Here is a 24,046-nt window from a genome sequence, read left to right on the forward strand (position 1 = left end):
CTGAAGGGTCAGCTGTGAGTTGGTTCCGGCTCGACAGGATACAACAACAGTTGGAGGGAACTCTAGTGGGTAAAGAGTTATCAAACCAAAAGCAGGTGGTTCAAATCCACCAGCTGCTCCATGGGAGAAAGATGGGCACAGCCTCTGAAAACTAGCTGGAAGGTCAGCTACGATCAGGTCCAACTCCACAGTAAGAAGTTGTTGAACTAAGTTTAATTTAAATTTCAAATAAAGAAATAGTTCCTTAGAATAAGTATTTTCTCGAATCTCTGGTGGTACAAACCATTAACATGCTTGGCAACTCACTTTTCAGTGAGTTGGCTGTTCAAGTTCATCAGTGGTCCCTGGAAAGCTGTGGTCCCTCTGGAACACAGCTCTACTCTGACAAACATGGATTTGCTGGGAGTCAGACTCAGTGACTCAGTGGCAACTAGCTTAACTGCTAAAGGTGTGTTGCTGGTATAATAACTGCAATCAAGTCGACTACAACTCATAAAGACCTTAGGGACAACAGGCCAAAATCTCACAAAAACTCAGAACATATTTTATCATCGTTCTGTAAACATTTTCCCCTCTGTCCCTTATAATAAAAGCTTTCTCCTGCCCAAATATAGACTCCTATGTCTTCTAGACCCTATGAACAATATTCTTCTATTCCCTGACATAAAATATTGACTCCAATGAGCAAACCATTTCTCTGCCTTCTCTTTCCCTCTTCCTCCACTAAATTCCCTATGTCGTCTGTCATTTCTTTCAAGAGTAGACACACTACTGCTCTTTCTCCTCACACCACCTCTTCTCCCTATTTGTTTCCTACTCCTCAGGGAATAACAGTACTCCTCTTCCCACGTAGAGCCATTTCCCCTCTTTCCTTGTACCTTACACCATTAGTTTCGCATATGCGCCAGAGCCTGTGCTAAGCTGAGTTCAGGAATGAGGTCAGTATTACTATTACAGTCATTTCATGAGACTCAGGAAGGTGAATGAAATTTCCCAAGATTACACAGCGTCATCAGATTTGAATACGTGTATTGTGGTTTTTAGGTGCTATCAACTACAATTCATAGTGACCTTGTGAACAAAAGACACCAAAATCGTGGCAAAACAGAATAAATCGAATCTCCTTCTCATTTGGTCTCTCTCTCTCAGTGCTGTCAAATCAGAACTAATTCACAGTTCCACCTCCACTGAGTTTTCAAGGTTGCAAATTGCACAGAAGGAGGTTGGCTATCTTCCTCCAGTGGAGCTGCTGGTGGATTTGAACTAGAGCTCTCAGACATTTGGTTATTGTTGTCACATGCTGTCAACTTGGAACCACCTCATGGCTAACCCTCCAGCAGGTTTTCAGAGGTAGTAAATCGCACAGAAGGAGATTGTCCATCTTTCTCATGCAGAGTGGCTGCAGGATTCAAACAGAGTTCCTTAGGATTGGTAGTGCAACTTCTTACCACCAGGCCACCAGAGCTCTCTGGACATTCGGTAGTTTTTAAGAAGATTCTAATGAGCAGCCGATTGAGAAGCACTCCAGATTACAGGACTCCCTGCTCTTCAGTATAACCAGCTGGCATCAAGGCAACTCCAGCCCACGTCTGTCTGAGTAGAACTGTGTCATAGAGCTCCCAGTGGATTTCTTAGAAGAGGATTACCGGGACTTTCTTTTGAGGTACTTCTGGGCAGATGTAAATTGCCAACTTTTCGCTTAGCAGCTAAGAACTTAATAGTCTGCACCACCCAGGGACTCCTTGCCTTAATATAGCCATGGAGACTCTACTGGACTGCTTTGCCCAAGGAAACACTGTCCTCGGTTCCCTTTGGAGCAGAGCCCCCTTGGCTGTGAGTACTCATTCTTTCAGAAGAGGGGTCACAGTCAGGCTGTGCTGCCCATGTGCCTGGCATCCAGAGAGTGGCTGAGGCCAGGGCCATGCCTGTGGTCCCCTGTTCCTGGCTGGTTCTTTACCCCCACACCATCCCCTTCCAGAAATAGCCCACATCTCACTGTTGCTGCGAGAATTTCCATGAGGTCAGCTTCCCAGAGCAGCCTCTGGGCACCCTGCACCCCTCTTACCTCTCCTGAAGTCCTGTGGCCGGCTCGCCCTTGCAGGGGGCTCTCCCGGGTGCTGTGTCTCCGCCGGGCAGGTGGCGTTGGCACTGGGGTAGAAGCTTGAGTCTGGAGCTTCCCTAAGGCCTGGGGCCCAGGTTCAGGAGCCTGACTCAGGGAAGAGTCAGGTCTGCTGTTGGTGGTGGGCTCCACTTTGGGCTTTGGAGGGGCAAATCTCTTCCTGTTGAGAAGCCGCATCTGCTGAGGGGCCAGGGTTGGTGTGAGCTGGCTGGAGGCAGCAGACTCCTCAGCTCTGGCTTGGCTGCTGGTCTTCCCCATGGGCATCTCTTGGGGTGCCCTGTCACTTAAGGACTGGGGCCCTTCCTTCTGAGACCTGGCTGCTCGAGTGCTCTCCAGATACATGTCCTTCAGGGAGAAGTACACCTCCTGATCTGGACTTGCAGTTGGGGCCGGGGTAGAGGTCAAGGCTGGGGCAGAGGTCAGGGCAGGGGTCAAGGCAGGGGCAGAGTCAAGGGGTGAGGGAGGGGCAGGTGTTGGAGCAGGGCCCAAAGCAGAGACATCTTGGGCCTTGTCTTGAGGGAGCATGGCAGAGCCCATCTTCCTAGTACCATCTGCTCCAGAGGACCCAGCTGCCCGGGAGGCTCTGCCCCTGGGCCGGGCCTGAACCTGGGCTGTGTCCCTGGGCCCCTGCATCTCACAGGAGTCAGGCCTGTCAGAACTGGGACCATGGTTTTCAGAATGGTGTCCGTGAGCTGCCTGCTCTGACTCTGACTTCTGCAGACCGTGCTGAGGTGCCTCATCTTTCTTTTTCTTCTTGGCCCCGGACTCCTTTTTGGGGGCTCTTTGGGGCCCGAGCTCCATGGCTTCACAAATGTACGTCAGCAAGCTATCCTCTCCATTCTCAGTGGCTGCCTCTCCGTTGGTGGTCACCTCCCCGGGAGCAAAGCTGTTGATCAGGCCCATGCCTGGGTGCTGAGCGGGCTCAGTCTCTCCTTCCTGCCAGCTCGTGGGGGGCCCACCCTCAGTCTCCCTGGGAGGGGCTGGGGAGACGGGCACCTGAGCCCCACTGAGCCTCCGCTTTCGCTGGAAGCGGTCAGGGCTGAGCTTGCGCAGGGTGTCCTCCTCGGCTGCCTCCTTCCCATGCTTCCAGCTCTGCTCTATCTCCCGCATCTTGGCCGCGGCCTTGCGCTTCAATTTGTCAAACCAGCGCTGGTGGATCTTGTACTCAGTCATGGTGCCCACCTCCAGCACCCCCGAGCAGGACACGATACCCTTGCTGTTCCGGGCAGAGGCCTGGTAGATGGCAGCATCTTCTTCTCGACACCTAGAGGTAGAACCAAGAAGTGGCTCCCTTCCCCTCCTGGGAGGAGTGAACCCCCTGACCCCGAAAGCCAGGGCCTTGCTGGTCTGAGCCTCCCTTCCTGCTCCATATCTCCTCGTACCCCAGTCCCTACCCCCTGCCCTGAGTGACACACCCTGGCCTCAGACATTACCACAATTCAACGCCCTCAGCTATAATTGAGGAAACTGAGGCTGGAGAGAGGGTGAGAACTGACTGGGATCACACTGTCCCAGGAGGGATTAGATTCAGGCCCCATGAGAACTTCCTTCAGAATCAGGTGACCCAAACAGCGCCTTGTGAAGTAAGGATGACACAGGAGCTTTTTTTGGCAGCTGACCTCATGGAAAATGTTTCTGTGGGTCAAGACCTCCTGTGGTTACGCTCAGCTCTCTGGCTGTCAGAAATGCACCCACCCTGGCCTTAAGGAGATCCAGACACTGGCAGACAGACGCAGTTGGCCAGGTGGTGGAACGCAGCTGCAGGACCCTGCCCTCCACCCTCAGATCCTCCATCTTCAACTCATGGACTGCATTTCTTAGAGCAGGCTCAGGACCACAGGACCCTCTGGGGGGCAGACAGAGGGACCCAGGCCCTCCCCCTCACCTGTAGAGCTGCAGGGTGTGGCGGTTGCCCTGGTGAGTGATCTCGTATTTGGGCAAGCCACAGTAGCGGTCCAGCTCGGTGTCATCCTTGTACCAGGTGACCTCTGGCTCTGGGTATCCTGAGAAAGAAGCAGGAGACTGGGATGTAGGAAAGCCAGTTCCAAAAAAGTGTGAGAAGAGAACAGGATGCCATGGCTTCCCAGGCCTCCTGACGACTGGTCAGGACACCTGCCACGGGTATGCTGGAAAAAGGGAGCATCATATATATATGGTCTTGTTTTTAGAAGCCAGGCTCTGTCTAAGTTGTAGATTTGTTTGTTTGTTTTCCTTCAGCAAGTGGAAGGCATGTCTAAGAAGAGAAAGCTTTTAGCGTTCTGGTAGGAATGGATACAAGAACTTTCTGGAAAACCTTTCCTTCCACAGTGACTCGTGCTACTTACTCAACTGTGGCAACTACCTCCCCAAACCCCACCTCCACCATCACTGCTGAAGATCCTCTTTCCATCACTCTAGGCTTCTCAGTTGTTAGTGATTATTCAGACACCAGCTACAACATCCATCCATTCAGCCAGCTGCCAGCCATCATCTGGCTCCCCACCCACCCACCCCGAGTACAGTGATACCTACTGGTGTCTGCCCTGGCTCTCTTCTCTGGAAATTGCCAGCCCTACCCATGGAGAAGAATTTCCAACTGTTTCAGTCACATACTCTTGCCTTCATGGCCATAGCTGATTCGTCTACAAGTAGGGCCGTGCTCTGCCACGTGAGCAAAGAAACAGACACAGCTGGTCTGCAGTGAGACAGAAAAGTGAAATTTATATTCTGGATAGAAGAAGAGGTGGGAGGCAGAATGCCAACATCCTTCCAAAGGCCGACTCCATTCTTTGCCTGAGCTCAGCTACATTCCTGTTTGTCAGTTCCAGAAGAAGCAGCTTGTCTGGCCTTCAAAGAAATCCCACTTTATTTCTTAAACTAACAATAGGTGATTTTTAGAATTTGCCAAAAATATTCAAGCCGCCAACTTCCGGTTCGTAGCTGAGTGCTTATTCTTTGCACCACCCGAGGACTCCTCCTACCACAGCATGCTCACATAAGCAACTGCTGGGTGCCAAGCTGGACTATGAGGACACAGGCATGTGAGACAAGGTCTCTACTCCAAAGGGACTGATTTCACAGTAGAAAAGATAAAACATATACCGACATAGGTGCCAATGCTCCTGGCATCTGTTTCCATCTGTTTGGCATGCCTCCACTCACATCTTAAGAAAGCTGCTTCTCTGCTGTAATCTCATCTCCTCATGCCCACCCAAAGATACCTCCCCTCGATCATCCAACCTTTCCCCTCTATTATCTCATTCTCATTCACACTCTATTATCTCATTCTCATTCACACACCATAAAGAGCTTCCTTTGATCCCCATGTTCTCCTGCCCCTTATGTCTCTGCTCTCTCCTGTATAGATGAACGTATTGTAAGAGTTGTCTGCACTCACTGCCTTCACTTCTTCTCCTACGATCAGGTGTTGGTCCCCTCTACAGTTCAAGATCTGCTCCCATTGAGGTCACCATGACTTGCACACGGCCAAATGCAAAGGTTGACCCTTATGCCTCATTTGTCCAATCCATCACTAGCACTCACCCTACTTCCTGAAACTCTTTTCTAACTTAGTTTTCTGGACACTTCTCCCCTCTAGTACTCCAATTTCACTGGTCCCTCAATGGCACTGGTCCTTCAATCACATTCATCATAAAAATTTGTGTTAGCATGTTTGAGAGCTCAGGCCTCACAAACATCCTCTGTCCACACTCACAGTCTAGAGGGTCTAATCCTGTCCCACAGCTTTTAAATATTTGTGTGCTGATGGCTCCCAAATCAGCATCTCCAGCCTGGACCTCTTCTCTTGACTCCTAGAGCTTATTTTTTTTTTTCACTGCATATTTAGAGCCCCATCTAATCTACTGATCTACTAAGACTCAAACTTAACATATGCCAAGAGCCAAACTTCCTACTTCCCTTTCCAAGACAACTCTCAGGTTCCTATTTCCCTTTCCAGGCCAACTTCCAGAATGGCAACTTCATCCTTCTCTTTTCAACCAGATCAAAATCTCTGAAGTAATCCCTTTACTTCTTTCCACAACCTTTCCATTGGGCCACCCTGTGAGCCTCTCCTTTCAAAACATATCCAAAGTACTGTCACTACTTGCCATGACCACCAACCTGGTCCATATAGCTATGACCTCAGGCTCCATTTCTACAACTCCTTCCCCCCTCATCTCACTTACTCCCATTCTTGTGCCTCCTCAGCTCATTCACAGCACACAGCCAGATTCTTTTCAAAGTCAAGCCATGTAGCACCTCTGCTCAAAACCAGCCAGTTGTCGTCAAGTCCACTGTGGCTCATTGCAGCCCCAGGTGTGTCAGTAAATTGTGTTCCATAGAGATTTCCAGTGGCTGGTGTTTGGAGAGTAGATTGCCAGGTCTTCCTTTTGAGGTACCTCTGGTTAGACTCAAACTTTCAACCTTTTGGTTAGCAGGTAAGTACCTAACCATTTGCAAAACACATCCAAAACAAAAATCCACTGTCCATGCAGTTAGTTTCACTTCATAGTAACTCTATAGAACAGAATAGAAATGCCTCAGAAAGTTTGTGAGGCTGTAAATCTTTAGGGAATCAGACTACCATATTTTTCTCCCACAGAGTAGGCTGGTAGGTTTGAACCATCCACTTTTAAGTTAGCAATTGAACTCTTAACTACTGTGCAACAAAACACTCACTGCTCAACCAGACCCTCATGGCCTGGTTCCCAATCTCTCTCTGGCCTCCTTGTCAGCCCTGCAGTCCTGCTGGTTCCTCCTCTAACACACCATGCAATACCTGACCTTGATCCCCTCAGTTCTGCCACACAAGCTTCATAAAATAGTAACTCTCCCCCCGGCACATTTATCCCTCTCCTTTGTTTGTTTTCCTTCATAGAAACATCCCTATCTGATATTCCTGAGTTTGTTCATTTACTATCCATCCTTTTCTAAACACTCCCGTTTTAAACACCAGCTCCAAAAGAGCAGAGCCTTCTCTGTGCTCTTCACTGCTGTGTCCCCAGTTTCTAGAGCAGGTCCTGTATGAAATCAGCACTGATCAAATCATTATTGTTGTCATTATGTAGTGTCCCATCAGAACAGACCCATAGCTGCACTCCGTGGGTTTTCAGAGGCAGTAAATCACATAGGGGGAGACTACCCATTCTTCTTCCAAGGAGCATTTAATGGGTTAGAACCACATGCCTTTGGGTTGACAGCACAACTCCTTACCATTAGGCCACCAGAGCTCCCTCATTAAATAAATCATTATATATAATAATGTACACAGAAAACCTCAAGGACTTAACAAACAAATCTGTTAGAGCTAGTAGACCAATTTAGTAGTGTGGCAGGATATAAGATCAATATCCAAAAATCAGTGGGATTCCTTTACAGTAACTAAGAGAACTCAGAGAAGGAAACCAAAAAAGCAATGCCATTTATAATGGCCAACCATAAATTGAGATACTTGGGAGTGAACCTAACTAGAGACACAAAAGACCTGTACAAAGAAAACTACAGAACATTTCTTCAAGACACAATAAAAGAACTAAATAAATGGGAAAATGTTCCCTGTTCATGGTTAGGAGGACTCAATATTGTAAAAATGGCAATCCTACCAAGAGCAATTTACATGTTCAACCCAAACCCAATACAGATACCAAATTCATTTTTTTATGAGATCAAAGGAAAATTGTCAAGTTTATTTGGAAAGGAAAGAAACCCTGAATAAGCAAAGCACTTCTGAAAAACAAAAATGAAGGGGGAGGCATAGCACTCCCTGACCTCAAAACCTACTATAAAGCAGTCAGTAGTAACCAAGACCGCACGCTACTGGGACAATAACAGGGACATGGACAGATGGAACAGAACTGAGAACCCAGAAATGGGCTCAAGTATTTATGGTCAACTGATATTTGACAAGGAAATAAAACTATCAAATGGGGAAATGACAACCTCTTCAATAAATAGTGCTGGCAAAACTGGACTGCTACACACAGAAAGCTGAAACAGGATCCACATCTCACACCATACACAAAAATCACCTCAAGGTAGATCATTATAGATGAATAAATAAAGGAACACACAGTGAAGTGCTCAGGTACAGGGAAGGGAGCAAGCACCTCTGCTTGAGGAAGCACGAAAGGTCTATTATGCACCAGTGATGCTTGAAGTGAGCCTTGAAGGAAGAGCAGAATGGCAGGAAATATGGGTTCAGTGCCCTCCTCTGTCCTCACTCTGGCTCTAGCATCTCCCGTAATTTCCCATCATGCCTATAATCACGGCACTGTAATTGACTGTTTCCATGCCTTTCCTCCATGACTGCACATATATCTTATTCACTGCCACATCCTTACCACCTATGACAGAGCTCAACACAAAACAGTTACTTACTGAAACTCTTAGATGAATGAGTAAATGAGTGAGCGAATGAACAAACAAGTAAGAGGTAGCCAGAAAGGGCATGCCTGACAAAGAAACAGAAGAGGGGTGCGGTGACATAGAAGGCACATGGGGGACCCACGTACAGAAGCAGGGAGCAGGGGAGGTAAGGCTACAGCTAGGCTGGCCAGGAACACACTCTGGGCAGCGCTGGCTGTAAAGCGAGCACCATGTTTCCACTGTGAGCTAAAGTCCTTGTTTACATCACTGTGCAGATCACCAGGGCCAGCACAGGTGTCCTCACCATCCCATGACCCGCTCAGCTCGGCCTCAGCTCCCAGGGCATCTGAGTACAGTCAGGCTGGGGCTGGGAGCAGGGGTGGGCAAGTGAGCCTGGGGGTTCCAAATGGACCTGATGGCCCCAAGGCTGATCCTCACCCTCAATGCCACACTCTGGTGTCCTTCTCATGTTGTTGATGTTGTTGCTGTTGTTGTTGTTATTGTGTACGACTGAGTTGGAATCGACCCATCACGGACCCTCAGCCAGGTTTTCAGAGTCAGTTAATCACATGAGAGGAGAATACCCATCTTTCTCCCACAAAGAAGCTGGTGGATTCGAACCACTTGCCTTTGGTATGCATCTCAGCTTCTTTTCTCTAGGCCACCAGAGCTCCCTTGTCTCTCTCATAGTGGGAGCCAATCTAACAGTTAGGGATTCCATAGTATCAATGCGCTCTGGAAGAAAACTTTTCAGGAGGAGAAAGCATTTTCTTACCCCCTGGGGAATGTGAACTATATTCTAAAGCACACGAAACAGAAAGGACCCTGTGTTCACAGTTGAGCACATGTGAATGCACACATTCACACCCACAGGCAGGGTGCTCGTGCACACACTCTCTCTCGCTCTCTCCCTCCCTCCCTCTTCAGGCACTTGAGCTTGTGGCCTTCCCTTACTGTCATAGCCTTGGGCCTCTGCTTCAAAGCTGGTAGGCTGGATGAAGGGACAAATCTTGGGGGTCATACAGCCTTATCTCAACAATTGCCAGCTCAAGAAAGTTCAGATTCCAAAGAAAAACAATAATAATGAACAGATGTCTAGAACTTTTAAATATATCTCTTTTGGCCCTCTTAATACCCCTGTGGAAACAACAAATGCTAACATTTATTGATGATATGTTGTTGTTGTTGTAATGTGCCATCGAGTCACTTGCGACTCATAGCGACCCTATGTACAACAGCCCTAAACTCCGCTCTGTCCTGTGCCAATCGCACTGTCTCTGACACTCCCATTCCAATTACCCCAGTCACTGAATCAATCCACCTCATATAAGACCTTCCCCTCCTGCGCTTTCCCTCCACCCTCCCAAGCATGATGTTCCTCTCCAAGGACTGGTCCCTCCTTACAATATGTCCAAAGTATGTCAGACAGAGATATACCATGTGCTAAATTCTGAGCTAAACCTTCTGTGCAAAACAATATCATCTAATTCTCACACACACAAAAAAATCCTATGAGAAATTTACCATTACTAATCCTCATGGGGGAGCTCTGGTGGCTTAGTGGCAAGAAGCTGCTCTGCAATCCCGAAGGCATGCAGTTTGACGCCATCAGTCGCTCCACAAGAGAAGAATGGACAATCTCCTCCTGCATAACTAAGTGCCTCTGAACACCCACCAGAAGGTCAGCTATGGGCCAGTTCTGACCCTAAAGTACACAACGACAACAATCCTCAACGTAAAGATAGGATAAAAGAAAAGTTCCCCAAATTAGGCCTCCTGACTAAAGTCATCCAGCTTGTAAATAGAAAAGCCACACCTCAAAACTCTCTCCTACATAGGAAGGGGAAAGAATCATAGAATGCAGCAATGGATTAAGAAACAGAGGATGGAAATAGAGGTGCCAGTCTTGTGGAGCTCAACTTGGCAGGCGCTTCTGAGAAGGCCATGGCCTTGGCTGGTCACCATGAGACATGGGTATTATGGCTACTGAGGGCTCAAGAATGTTCTCCTTTGGCTTGAGCTCAAAACATGGAAAGGGCTACTCCCAAGATAACAATGGGATTCATAGTCAATAAAATATCCAAGATTCTACAAGACAGGCTCATACCTAACTTCTCCCAATTGTTCTCAGAGTCTACAGCTCCACAGGGCTGAATGGAAAGAGAAGCAGAGAGGGAGTCACCCTGATGCTGGGACCTCTCCCTTGTCCCCTGACCTCCATAGTAGCTGCTGTTACTAAGGCACTAACATTGCAGCGTGAGTTGCAATTTGAAAAGTGATAATGATACTCATTTTGTCATTAGAACAATCTGGGTTCTCTTGGGCTTTTTGGTAAATATGTCTGAGTGCCTTCTGTGGGCCAGCTCCAGAGAGGCAAGAGGCATCAGTAGTAATACATCCTATCTTTACAGACAGCATGGTCCTACTGATGAGAGAGATGTCAGTGCAATGGAGAACACAGCAAACGCTCTGCCTGAAAACGTTAGGGATGACCTTACAGAGGATGAACAGTTTGACCTGGGCCAGGAAAGATGAGAAGGAATTTTCCAGGCAAAGAAGGAGTAGGTAGGTTTCCAGCTAAAAAGCCAGAATAAATATATCATCTATTTTCAGATTTTCAGGCCTCATCCAAAACCAGTTGCTCTGTGGGAGAAAGATGGACAATCTCTTCCCATGCGATTAACTGTCTGAAAATCCACTGGAGGGTCAGCTATGGGTCAGTTCCAATTCAATGGCATATACATACATAATGATGACGATAGGGAGGCCTGGCAAGGAGAGCAGGAGGGACAAGATGCTGAAAGGTTAAAAGGCAGGCAGGTAAAAACTGACTTAGCTGACTCAATAAGTACTACCCCATAAGCTAGCAACAGTGAAAACCAAGAATGACTCTTTAAATACGAAGAAATTCCCAAAAGGCAAAAACCTGGCAACCAAGCAACTTTGGAACTGTGGGCAAAGAGAAGGAAGACTTTAAAAAATTGCTTGAGAATCAAAACAAAAATGAGATATCACCTCACTCCAGCAACAATAGCAAAGTTCAAAAGGACAGCATACAACAAATGCTGCCAAAGATTTGGAGAGATTGGAACTCTCAGACACAACTGGTGGTAATGTAAAATGGTACTTTAAAACTAGGGAAGGCAGTCTGCCACTTCCTTAAAAAGTTCTAAATAAGGGAGCTCTGGTGGCCTAGTGGCAAGAAGCTGTGCTGCAATCCTGAAGGCACGCGGTTTGAATCTACTACATGGAGAAGGAGGGGCAATCTCCTCCTGTACCAGTTGGATCCTATTTGACCACACACACATGTGTGCACACACACACACACACACACACACACACACATAAAAGTTTTTAGAAAGTTGGAAATAGACAAACCATTTGACCCAGGTATTCCACTACTAAGAATATACTCTAAAGAAACCAGAGCTATGACACAAAATAAAGGTATGCACACGTGTTTACTGCAGCATTATTCACAACAATAGTGAAGAGATGAAAGCAGCCTATTTTTTTACAAATAAGAATTCCTAGCTATCTGAAGAGTGCATATAAATGGAAGATTAAGGATAAAAAAAATAAACAAAAGGAAAAACATAAGACATACAAGCTATTCAAGGAAAAGGAAACTTCTAGAGAGCCACCACTAACAGACTCAGAGAGCTAAGAGAAAATATTACATTCAGAAAAAGAAGAGGATATAATAGAAAAAGGCAGGGAGAAAGAGAGTTCTTTTTTTTTAAGTTGGTAATAGAAATACCATTTGACCCAGCAATTCCACTACTGGGAATTTACCCTAAAGAAACCATAACTGCCACCCAAGCAGATATATGCACACCCATGTTTATTGCTGCATTGTTCACAATTGCAAAGAGATGGAAAGAGCCCAAGTGCCCATCAACAAAGATGGCTAGAGAAGCTTTGGTATATTCACACAATGGAATACTATGTAGCATTGAAAAACAAAGAACTCATGAAATATTATATAAAATGGGTGGCCCTGGAGGACATTATGCTGAGTGAAATATCTCAGTCACAAAAAAAGACAAATACTGCATAATGCCACTGTTTTAAAACAGGACTGACATCAGGGTTGGGGGGAAACTAAGAAAAGAGGGGATAAATAATGTGGACTACATTGAAACAGACTAGGGCGAGAAATATTTAAAAGGAATATATAATTAAGTATTCTTTTCATGACAAGAGTCCAGAATAAGTTCCGGATTGGTTGAGATCTGTCAGGCATCGCTGTTCTCTTAGGCTCGTAGCCACTTCCTCCCGACAGAAGCCAGAGAGACGCTCACGGCATCCCGTTTCCCCAGAAAGCTACTAAAGTTCCTGTGGAAACAAAGTAGAATTTCGAAGAGCATAATGGATGGAGAGGAGAAAACTTACGGTGGCTGTGAAGGCCCAGATGCCATGTATGTCAAATTGATATCTTCTGATGGTCATGAATTTATTGTAAAAAGAGAACATGCACTAACATCAGGAACAATAAAAGCCATGTTGAGTGGCCCAGGTCAGTTTGCTGAAAATGAAACCAATGAGGTCAATTTTAAGAGAGATCCCTTCACACGTGCTATCAAAAGTTTGCATGTATTTTACCTACAAGGTTTGCTACACTAACAGCTCCACTGAGATTCCCGAATTCCCAATTGCACCTGAAATTGACTGGAACTGCTGATGGCTGCGAACTTCTTAGACTGTTAAATAAAATAAATTATAATAATAAACTGTTAAAAAAAAAAAAGAGTCCAGAATAAGAGCTGCAAAGTAAAGTGTACTGAGAAGGGGTGGAGGAGAGTGGGCAGGGAATTGTATAACAATGAAAGAAGTTTTTTTTTCTTTTCAAAGAGAAAAGCCAACTGGGTGGGCAGGAAGGAAAAGGTGCAACAATGAATGAATGGAAATCCAAGTTCTTTATAAACTTTCATTAATATATCAGTAAAAAATACTACCAAAAAAAAGAATTTTTAAAAAAGAATAGAAGAACTTAAAGATAAAATTGAGCTAACGTCAAAAAAAAGTAGAGGGTGAAAATGAAAAAAGAATAATAAAAGAACTCATCCAAAGAAGCATATACCCAAATAACAAGAGTTCCAGAAGAGAACAGAGTACATGAGAGGAAGGCATCAACAACACAGTAACCCCAAGCTTTTTTGAGAGCTGGTAGCTGAGTGGTAAGGGGTCACACTGCCAGCTCAAAGGCATGTGTTCAAACCCCACTAGTTGCTTCACAGAGAATAATTGTTCAGTCTCCTCCCATGTACTTTATTGTCTCTAAAAATCCACTTAGAGGATCAGCAATGATTGTTTCTAATTCAATGGTACATCATAATATAAAGCCTATCAGTTTCCAGAAGGAAAGCAGCGAAGTATGCCAGAGTGAAAAGATATCTTTGTCAAGGTAAATAATTATGTCAAGTTGACAAAAACTAAAAAAAAACCCCAAAACAACAAATCACAATTCAAACTCATTGCCGTTGAGTCAGAACCAACTCACAGCTGACTCTCCATTCCGTTTCTGAGGCTATAAATCACGCCAGAGAAGACTGTCCATCTTTTTTCCATGGAGTAGCTGGTGGATCCAGACCACTAAAGACATTGGCGTTTGAGTTTGCAGTGCAATTTCCTACAGATCACACCATTTACAATGCAAAAAGATAAATCAATACGAATTATCATAACACTGGGAGAAATGAGGCCTTTCAAGTTTCCAGAGATAAAAATCTGGCCACATATCACCCAATCCTCAACTGTAACATTAGAAACAAGAAGTCAAAGAAGTAGTATCTTTAATATTCTAAAAGAACATTATTTGCAACTTAAAATCTACACCCAGCCAAACTCTCCACCAATGACGAGTATGCACTAGACACAGAGGGCATTTAAATCATACACTGAAAAAAGAAAGAATCAAAGGAGAGAATGATCAAGAGCTATCACCACCCTGTCCTTTGTTGTTGAACCGGCTTTAATACCTGAAGAAACTACTAGGGGATGTCTTCTAATGAAGCCAAAAAGTCAACCAATAAAAATGAAGTCATGAAATGTAGGAACTAAAGTCCAGGAGAAAGTTAGAGGAAAAATCCAACATAAAGGTTGTGTATCGAGCCTTGAAGACCATTAACTCAAACAGAAGAATAGAGAACCCCAGGAGGGAGGTCTCCAAGGAAATTAATTCCAAGAATAGATAATTGACAACACTGATCTTGTGGAAAAACGTATTAGGCAGCTATAAAAGCATTATGTTTAGGGAAAACAGAAGTAAAAAAAAATAAATATAATCATAATATACCATAGAATCCAGTTTAAAATATTGAATAGTCATAAAAATAGAAACAATAAATCCTGATTGAGGTAAAAATATATGTAACAGATGCTAATTGAGACTCAGTCTGCTTTCACTGAAATGTGCATTTTAAATAAAGCATATTATACACACATACACACACACACACACACACACACATACACACACACACAATAATATTGAGAGGATATGTGAGGGATGGCAGAGAAAGTAATGATAGAAGAGCTAAATTTTTTTATCTACTACACCAGGAAGATACTAAAGAATTGAAAAATTGAAGCAAGAATGGTGAAAACTCCATCTCACATACTTTGGGCATGTCGTTAGGACAGGCCAGTCTCGGAGAAGGATCTCATGCTGGGAAAGGTAGAGGCTCAGTGTAAGAGAGGAAGACCCTCAACAAGATGGATCAACACGGTGACTGTAACAATGGGCGCAAGTGCACTGGAGATGGTGAGGATGGCACAGGGTCGTGCGGGTTTCAGCGTCATTGTTCACTGGGTCACTTTGAGTCATAACTGACTCCACAGCAGAACAAAAACAATAAAATTTAAGACTCAAAAGTTAGCAGTATTTGCATATTGCTTAGTATCATAGAGATGTACACACCCAAGAAGAAAAGAGCTAAAAGTTGAAGATGGTTGTTTCTGGAAAGACAACCTGCTATATTTTGACACATTCCTTTCAGTATAACTTGAAGTCTTAAACTTTGTGAATGTGTTAATAGAATAGAAGTAAAATCTTTAAAAGTAGGGTAGCTTTCTAGATAGAGAAAACAGCATATACAAAAGTATGATGTTATGAAATAATCCTTTTTCTTTAAAAACTGTTATTGGGTTGTGTGTTTTTTAAAAATGTTAAATTGGTTTGCATACAAAGTTTATATACACTGTGTTTCACACTATACTTTATTCACATTGTTTTATACAATCATTCTCATTCATTATGTGTTATAAAATCATTCACCATCAAACTATGCCCATCATGGTTAAGTGTCATCTAGTCAGCTCCAGGTCATAGCGAGCCTGTGTGCAAGAGTGAAACACTACCCAGGCCCGTGCCATTCTTACAGTCTCTGCTGTACCTAAGCTCAGTGCTGCAGCTACTGTAACAACCCAGCTCAAGGGTCTTCCTCATAGTAACACCATAATGTGGGAAATGTAGACAGATGCCTGTAACATCAGACACCACTGACAAGAAAAGTACTATCTTCTCCTTACCAGCTTGGTGGATGTTGGCAAGTCATCTAACCCCTCCCTGTTTTCTTCCCCGTAAAATTTAACTAATAATAGTACTTACTTCATTGAGTTGTTGTAAGAATTCAGTGACAATGGAAACAGATGAACTTTACAAGACGTAATAAGCTGTACAAAGGGAAGGGAGGCAGGCATGTCTCTGTGTCCTCGGAACACAGCGTCCTCAGCCTGGAGTTCAGAGGGTTTGGGATAAGGATGAAGAGCAATCGTGAAAATCCAACACCCACACAAGCTGCCTGGGGTAGACAAGTCCCCCAGGGTCAGGGAATGCCAATGCTGGGAGCTCCCTACAATTTTCTCATCCCATAGCCTTGCTTTAAAGAAAAAACAAATTCTTAGTGGGAACCTTGAGCTCAATGTAAGAATTTGGCGATTTTCTTACAAAAGTCTTGTGGTTCCAGAGATGTGAGGGGAGGTGCTGACGAGTTGGTCTAAGAAGTTTCTGCTTGGCAGTGTAGGGAGAGTGGCATGTCTGGAGCCAGCCTCCCAGCAGCCTACCACTCTTCCTCTGAGGAACAGCACTCTGCTTCCTAATCTGTCAATTGGCTCCCTGTTATGCAATTAATGACAAATCTTAATTAGCTTAGCATTTGCATGGTTCTTAATATATACACCAGGTACTAGGTCTGAATGTTTTATATGTACTAACTCATTCAATCCTCTCAAAACTCCTATAAAATTAGTGCTGTCATTATCCCCACTCCCCACTTTACAAATGTGACAAGTGAGCGACAAAGAGATTATATAATTCAATATCACATCATTGAAAAGGGAATAAACCAGGATTCTAAACCAATCAGTCTAGCTCCACCACATTTTACTGCCTCTCAGGCCTAAAACTACTTGCCTGTAAAATGGGCTACACAGAGATCTCTTACCCCAACACCCCTTCAAAGCTTTTTTCAATTTGAGAACTTTTGTTTTCAGAACTACGATTCATCTGACATACATGTATATATACAAGAATCTTTATGGAAGATGAAAGCCTTTATGGAAAGCAGGGTTTGAAGGAGAAGAACAAGGTGTGTCCATGACACCAGAATGGGAGATTCAACAACCCGAACCCACACTGCTGCTGTTCTTATTGAGTACCATTGTTGTTGTCGAGTTCCTTACCACTAAGCCACTTTCATTTTTAGCTTTTTTTTGGGGGGGTGGGCTTTGTGTCATGTTATCGGAAGTCCTTCCCTATAAAGGAGCTCTGGTGACTCAGTAGTAAGGAATTGTGCTGCCAACATAAAGGCATGTGGTCTGAATCAACCAGCTGCTCTGTGGAAGAAAGAAAGGCAAACTCCTCCCATGCAAGCTGGTGCCTCTAAAAACCCACTAGAGGGTCAGCTATGAGTCGGTTCAGACTCTTCAGTACACAACCACCAGCCCATATAGGGAGATTAAACTGCGGAGAAAGCTAAGAGAGCAAATGCCAACTTGCACAGTTCTATGCACACAGCCAATCCCCACACCACACATATCCACAGCTTCCTTGGCCCCTGCTCTGTGCAGAGACTCTGCTGCTTCCTTACCTGTGACGATGCAGGTGAACCTGACGTCGCTGTCCTCGGACACAGCCCGGGACTTGAGCGTGGTCTCAAACAGTGGCTGGGTCTCCTCTGTGAGCTGAGCAATGATGGAGCAGAAGGTGCTCCTAGGAAAGGCAAAGAGCTATTCAGAGCCACCCTCCCCAAGACATGCCACAGCTCAGCGCTGCCCAAGACAGCTCCCATCCCTGCCTTTGCAGTGTCCATCCATCATCCCATGGTCACGGCCATAGCACTTCAGCAATTCTTTCTTCAAAGGAGCCCGGGCCTCTCGGCCAGGTCGGGGGCATGGATGGTGCCCAGAGGCTAAGTGGAATCCTAGCCCAGGCCCATCACAATAGGCAGCTATGATCACAGGCCAAGCTCCTGAGCATGCCAGTCCTCAGCCCAGGTATCCCCACTTAACCCCACTGGGAGTCTTGCTTCACCCTCCGTCTTTCATCTCCAGGGAAGCTCGTGCATGGGGAGTCACACACATGAATAGATCAAGCCTCAGGTATGGAGCCCCTAGCACAGCAGAGCCTCCATTCATGCCAAAGAGGGGAAAGCTGGCCAACCCCCCAAGGATACATAGGCCCTAGGAGCTCAGGGTCTTCACTGGATTTGGAGTTCAGAAGAAAAACTCCCACATTTGTGAGCAGAGACCCATAGTAAACAAAGAATAAGTGAGCCAACGCCAAGGGCCTAGACCCACAGGCAGACTCTCATTCCTAGGGAAATTAAAAACCCCAAAAGCCAAAGCCACTGCTTCTGAGTTGATTCTGCCTTATAGTGGTCCAGGACAGAGTAGAACTGCCCCAAAGGATCTACAAGGCTGTCAATCTTTAGGAAGCCACCACATTTTTCTCCCACAGAATCACTGGTGGTTTCAAACCACTGAGCAGAAACACACTTTAACCACTATACCACCAGAGCTCCTGGATATTAGAAGATAGAGGCCAATGAACTCTGACCCCAACAGGGCTCTGGACCTGAAGTAGAAAGCCAGCGTGGCTTCCCTGCTCCGTGCCTGGGTACCACAGGCTGTGGTGAGGATGTGACTGGCAAATCCAGAATCCACCAGCAGGACTGCCAACCCACGAACAGATCCACCTGCAAAAGCTGAGGTGTTTAGTTCTCTTAAGACGGTCCATCTCCCCAAGGCGAGGGGCATCTCTGTGCTTACCAGGGAGCCCAGGGAAAACTCGGGGCCCACAGCCCTCTCCTTCCTGGGATCAGGAAGCAAATCACCAAGCCAAACCCCTTCCCGGCCCACCAGAGACACAGTGCATTCCCAGGCGTGAGGCAAAACCACATGGCCAGGTCATGTGTTGCACAATCTGTGCCCAGCCCCACTCTTCCTCCCCAAGCACAAACCCAGAGTAAGCAGCGGAGGGGGCCGTGAGGGGCCAAGGGAAGAGAAGCAGGAGAAACCGTGCGAGGAAGCGGCTGCTCTGTGAGCCATGGAGGGAGTGGTCATCCCAACGGCAACAGTATGTGTTCTCTTCACATCTTCACCAGGAGGTGGAGTGGAAATTCGTGGGAGCACAAATAAGGTTTGTGGCCTATACACTTTGGAGGAGTCCCACATTCAAATTTACCATTTCTGTGGATGTTACAATGGACTTGGCTTTGAGGGAAAAGGCTATAGCTAGTAAATGTGTGAAAAATAAGGGTTCTGGGATGATTGGGGGCCAGTCTGGGATTCTTCACAAGAATGTGGGTGCCTCGGCATTAAGGAAGCTCTCCTCCACAAAGACTACACTCAAAGGACATTCCAACACTATATACTAAGTTGGGTCTGCAGTTAGACTTCTGTAAAACCCAGTTCAACCTGGGACTAATCTCTTCAATGACATTCTTTTCCGTTCCCTCTTAGCCCACTCAAATATAGAAGGTTATAGGCTCAGGATGTGGGTTATCAACTCCTTGAATACTCGGGAAATAATACTGAAAAATGTTTCTGGCTGCTGTCATACAAACAGCAGTTTCTGACTTTGGAAAATGCCAGCTCCCTCCCCAATTTCTAGAAGAAACTGCCATGCTAATGGGAATATGACGTCTATGATTCTGCAACTTATTCAGACATCCCTAATTATAGCCTCCTTACGTAATTTCTATCTTACCTCACCCATGAACATGACCCTGTATCCAATTCGAGGCTTAGATTCTTAGAGATGAAACTTTTGGGGCAAATCTAAGAAAATCACCACAGCTTCCAAGTGAGAAAGCATGAGAAATATACTTCAAGGAAATTTGCAAAGACAAGTACTAGAAATTTTCAATGATATGCATTTTATTCCATTACTTCTTTTGTAAATTTACTGCTGAAGCAAGCACTATTCCATTACTTCTTTTGAATGAGGAACAGCATATATCTATCCATCTGTTCAAATTTTCCATGGTAGGTCCTAAGCTATATTACAACAACAAGAAGAAAAAAAGGAGTTTACATTTGAATTTAAGTAACTGCTGAAAAAGGACTAGAAGAGAGCCCTCCACAGTGTGGGTTTGGGATGTGTCTGAGGGATGCACAGCATCACTACATATGTTGTCCGTGTTACACTGAGTCCGTTTTTGGTTGCCACACACTTCCTGTTCCCACCATCCAATCGAGGCAGATGTGGGATGGCCTTTAAGGCTGCTGTGTCCAGTTCCCTGGAAAGCCAGGAAGTCTACACATCTGGAAATGGTCTTGTTCCACCCTGACACTTCCAAGTCCGGCCAACTCTGTGACCTCATCAAGGTATCACAGCCTAGTCACGTGTCTCTGAAGAATACCAGAATTCTTGACCTCATGGTGTTCAAAGGAACTCTACTCTGGTTTGGTTATTTACCTTGTAAATAAACCCCAAGTCCTCTGTCTTTCAGCACTTAGCATGCTCCGCTTTGAGTCAATTGTGTACAAGCCCTCTTCCACCTTCTTCTGGACTATGAGCCCCTCCAAACTCAGAGCTCCTTAGTATTCTCCCACCAAATGACCACATACCTGATGCATGCTAACAATGTCTCTGGTCACTATAAGCTATTCACAGACCAGAGAGCTACTCAGAAATTTGTCCGTGTAATGGAACTGAGGCCAACTCTCCCCAAACCTACTAGAGTCTGGGATGAGGTCCAAGTGGTGGGAAGAAGCCAGGAAATGTTCCCCCTTTGATCATAATAGTAGTTCAGCCAGGGATAGAAAGTTGTCCCCAACAATCAAACTCTGGCCATGGGTCTGCTCAGACCCCACACTGGTCCTAAAGCACATCCAGCCAGGGCAGGAACAAGCTAATATAGTGTCACCTGACATGACAGAGTTCAGTTTGCCAGGATGTGGGAGGAACAAAATGGGAAGGAGATTTTAGGGAAAGAGGTCTTTAGGAGAAGTTAAGGGGTTAAATAAGATTTTTAAAGGTCTTGGCCATTAGAAAGATAGACAACAAGGCATTCAACCTGGAGGTGTGGTTACAAAAACCATGGAAATCTAGCCTAGGGGAGAGGTGCATCAAGTGATGAGTTCCTCTCCCTGGGGCACAGAGATGCTGTTGCAGGCATCTCAGGGACCCGTGACCATGTCCTTGTCCATAGGTACCTGCCCTCCTTCCAAATGGCCCATGCAAATACCAGCCCTATGCCTTTGAGGCCCATGTTCACGTGAGCACCTTCTCACAGCCTCCCCCACTTTCCAGGCCTCCCCTCACCCCATGCAGCTTCGTTAGTGGGCAAGCAGTCCCCCCGGGGTTCCCCCAGTCACTCGGAGACCCAAGAGAAAAAGCAGTCCGAGAAATGTAATGCAATGTGCGTTTACCTTCCAGAGCTGGGGTGAGACAACCGGTTGCTTGATAAGCTAAGCAAAAACAGCAAATGGAATCATTAGGCCAGAAAAGCAAGGAGGGGAGGAGGCGAAATCAACAACAGTTGCTAAGTATTAATCGGCCACCATCTGGGGCCCAGCGGCCTTTCTATTAAAAGGGACCAGCTGTCTCAGTTGGCCTGTTCCAGTTAGCAAGTGGCCTCACCATCCGCCACCGATGTATCTGAAATCAAGAGCTCGTTAAATGCAGCGAAGTCCAAGGAAATGGTTAGGCAGAAAGACAGTCCTTTGAGGCTGCACTTCGGGAAAGTTGTGCCCCAGGCACCTGGGTCTCTGGTGCCACAAGCAGGGCTGACAGCTCCCTGGGACCATCTCTCCACCCCACAGCACACCAACCCTGGGGCAGTTCCTCGCTTCAGTCCTGGGTGTTTGGAGGGAAAAGATGCCCAATCCTGGAAATCCCCTGACAGGCCAGGAAGGAGCAGGTGGCTTGGAAAACACCCCCTATTAATATGTTAAAGTTCGGTTAAGGAGGCCACACAAGGCAAACGAGCTGGGAGAGTGAAGAAGAGGAGAAACAAAGAAAGCGGTTAATTCAGCAGGAGCCGGAGGCGCCCAGCTCAGTGAGACCAGCACAGAGCCCCTTCCCTGAGACTCCGTCAGCCCACATGGAGGGCTTAGAGGGGATGCTGGCCGAGTCCACAAAGGGCGTGAGGACCCACAGATGCCCCTTTGTAGAAATCCAGCCCATGTAGGCTGTTAACTCTGACCTCTCCCTCAACTGTTTCTAAACCAAAGATCACCTGTGGCTGCTTATCTTTCATTACCATCCAATGGGAAATGACTCCAACTTACCCTCCAGCAGTTTTTCAGAGGCAGTAAATCACATCAAAAGAGACTGCCCATCTTTCTTTCTCAGAGCAGTTTATGGATTTGAACTGTCCACCTTTGGGTTGGCAGTGAAACTCCCTACTGCCTAGGTCACCAGAGATTAGACCCCCGCTATTAGGGAGATCTCAAGGCCATCCTATCCACACACTCCTCTCCCCTCTGCCACCTGCCACAACATTGAGCAAAGGGCTCCCTTCCTTATCGGCAGCCTGTCTCAAAGTCAGGGATGGGCTACCCCCTAAGCAACATCCCAGGGGGCTTGATCGTGATTATTTACTGATCTGTAGAGAATAACTTCACCTGGGTTTTGCCGTGCCAAAGACGTGAAATTGTTCTCCACACAATTAGTCAGTACAGTTAAGCCCATGTGTACCCTGCTTACAGTACACTGGTGTGTACTGTACTTACCGGCTAATCCACCCTGATAGCACTCCAGGTCTCTTTCTGACCACAAAACCAAGCTCAACTTCTTCCCTAAAACCCTGCTTCCTCTACAATCCTCCTTGATTTGTGGGTACCACCAGCATTCTCTCAAATAATAAAGCCTGCTATCTGGGATCCCCGCCTCCCCTTCATCCTCCAAAACAATTCTTGGTCCTTCTTTCTCCTTTTGTCTCTGCTCTTGCTATTGTGCTCTTCAGTCCTGGCTTCATACTTCATAGCCACAACAGCACCTTTCTCCTTACCCTTCACCTTATACCAGCGCTCTGAATAAAACGCTACAATTCCCCCCTACTGTCTACTGCATTGAGTCTCTCAACTCATTGAGTAATCTGGGTCCTTCCTGTTCTGCTCACATGCTTATTACAAGCATGGTTCCCTTAATTTCCCCACCCTCTGTTCCACGGCAGCCTGACATGTCCTGGCATGAACTTGTCCTCTCCCAGCCCTGGGCCTCCACTTTAGTGCTCTACTCTTAGAAATGCCCCCTTCCTTCCTTCTGCTTAATTAAATCCTGTCCAAACCAAACCATACTCTTGGCTGCTGATTGGATTCCTACTCATAATGACCAACCTTTTATCGAGTTTCTGTATGTCTTAATGGGAGGAGAGGGCCTATATTTTCCCCTTAGAACCACCTATGGCTTTGAACTGCTGGAGACACTCAACTTTCTGGTAAGCAACCCAACACACTACAGACTACACCACCAGAGCCTCTTAAACCCTATCCACCAGCCTTCAAACCCAGCTGGTCCAGTAGCTTTATAGTGAGCACAGTAGGAGGCATACAATGGGTATGGAGAGGGAGGGATGAAAAAAGGAATGGAAGGGGAAAACCTCTTGCAAACAGGAAGAGTCTTGCCCACCACCCCTCCATAAAAAGAGGGAGCTACTTCTCCAGAAAAATGGAAAGAAGAAAGCACAAGTGCAGCTGTCTTTGCTCAGAGTCTTAAACACTCTCTGGAGGCTGCGTGGGCAGAACCTCCCATGTGTCCAAGACACTGGCCAACTTCATCCTTTCCTGACCATGAACTTCCTCTAGCCTCTTTCCTTAAAGCTGAAAGCTTTCTATTTTCTTAGGTCTTGGATTCCCCCCGCCCCTTCCTGGAAAGAAAGTCAGCTTTCTAATTTAGGGGGAAATGACATCCACTTCCAAAATGGCTTGCCTCTGGAAACTCTATGTACGAACAGTGCTCAGGCTGTTCGTTCATAGGGTCGCTATGAGTCGTCTACGACTCGACAGCATTAAACAACAACAACAACAACCTACAAGATCAGAAAGTGAGGAGAACCTGAAGCGTTTGCTGCAGAGGGTCAAGAACTGCAGCCTTCAATATGGATTGAGGCTCAATGTCAAGAAGACAAA

The 24,046-nt window shown here is 45.9% G+C and overlaps 1 protein-coding gene and 1 pseudogene across 1 annotated transcript in view; one reads left to right on the plus strand and one right to left on the minus strand.

Moving 5' to 3' along the window:
• LOC102871325 (alpha-protein kinase 3-like) overlaps positions 1-24,046 on the minus strand; it is a 90,318-nt gene that overhangs the window by 60,387 nt on the left and 5,885 nt on the right. Inside the window, 5 exon segments of the mRNA XM_006885207.1 lie at positions 2,066-2,485; positions 2,588-3,383; positions 4,005-4,122; positions 17,557-17,678; positions 21,344-21,382. Coding sequence (XP_006885269.1) covers positions 2,066-2,485; positions 2,588-3,383; positions 4,005-4,122; positions 17,557-17,678; positions 21,344-21,382 — 1,495 coding nt within the window.
• LOC102866167 lies at positions 12,836-13,174 on the plus strand (annotated as a pseudogene).

This window comes from Elephantulus edwardii, unplaced genomic scaffold, assembly GCF_000299155.1.
Source record: "Elephantulus edwardii isolate Elephantulus edwardi_28Jun2011 unplaced genomic scaffold, EleEdw1.0 scaffold00041, whole genome shotgun sequence".
In the NCBI taxonomy this organism is placed as follows: domain Eukaryota; kingdom Metazoa; phylum Chordata; class Mammalia; order Macroscelidea; family Macroscelididae; genus Elephantulus; species Elephantulus edwardii.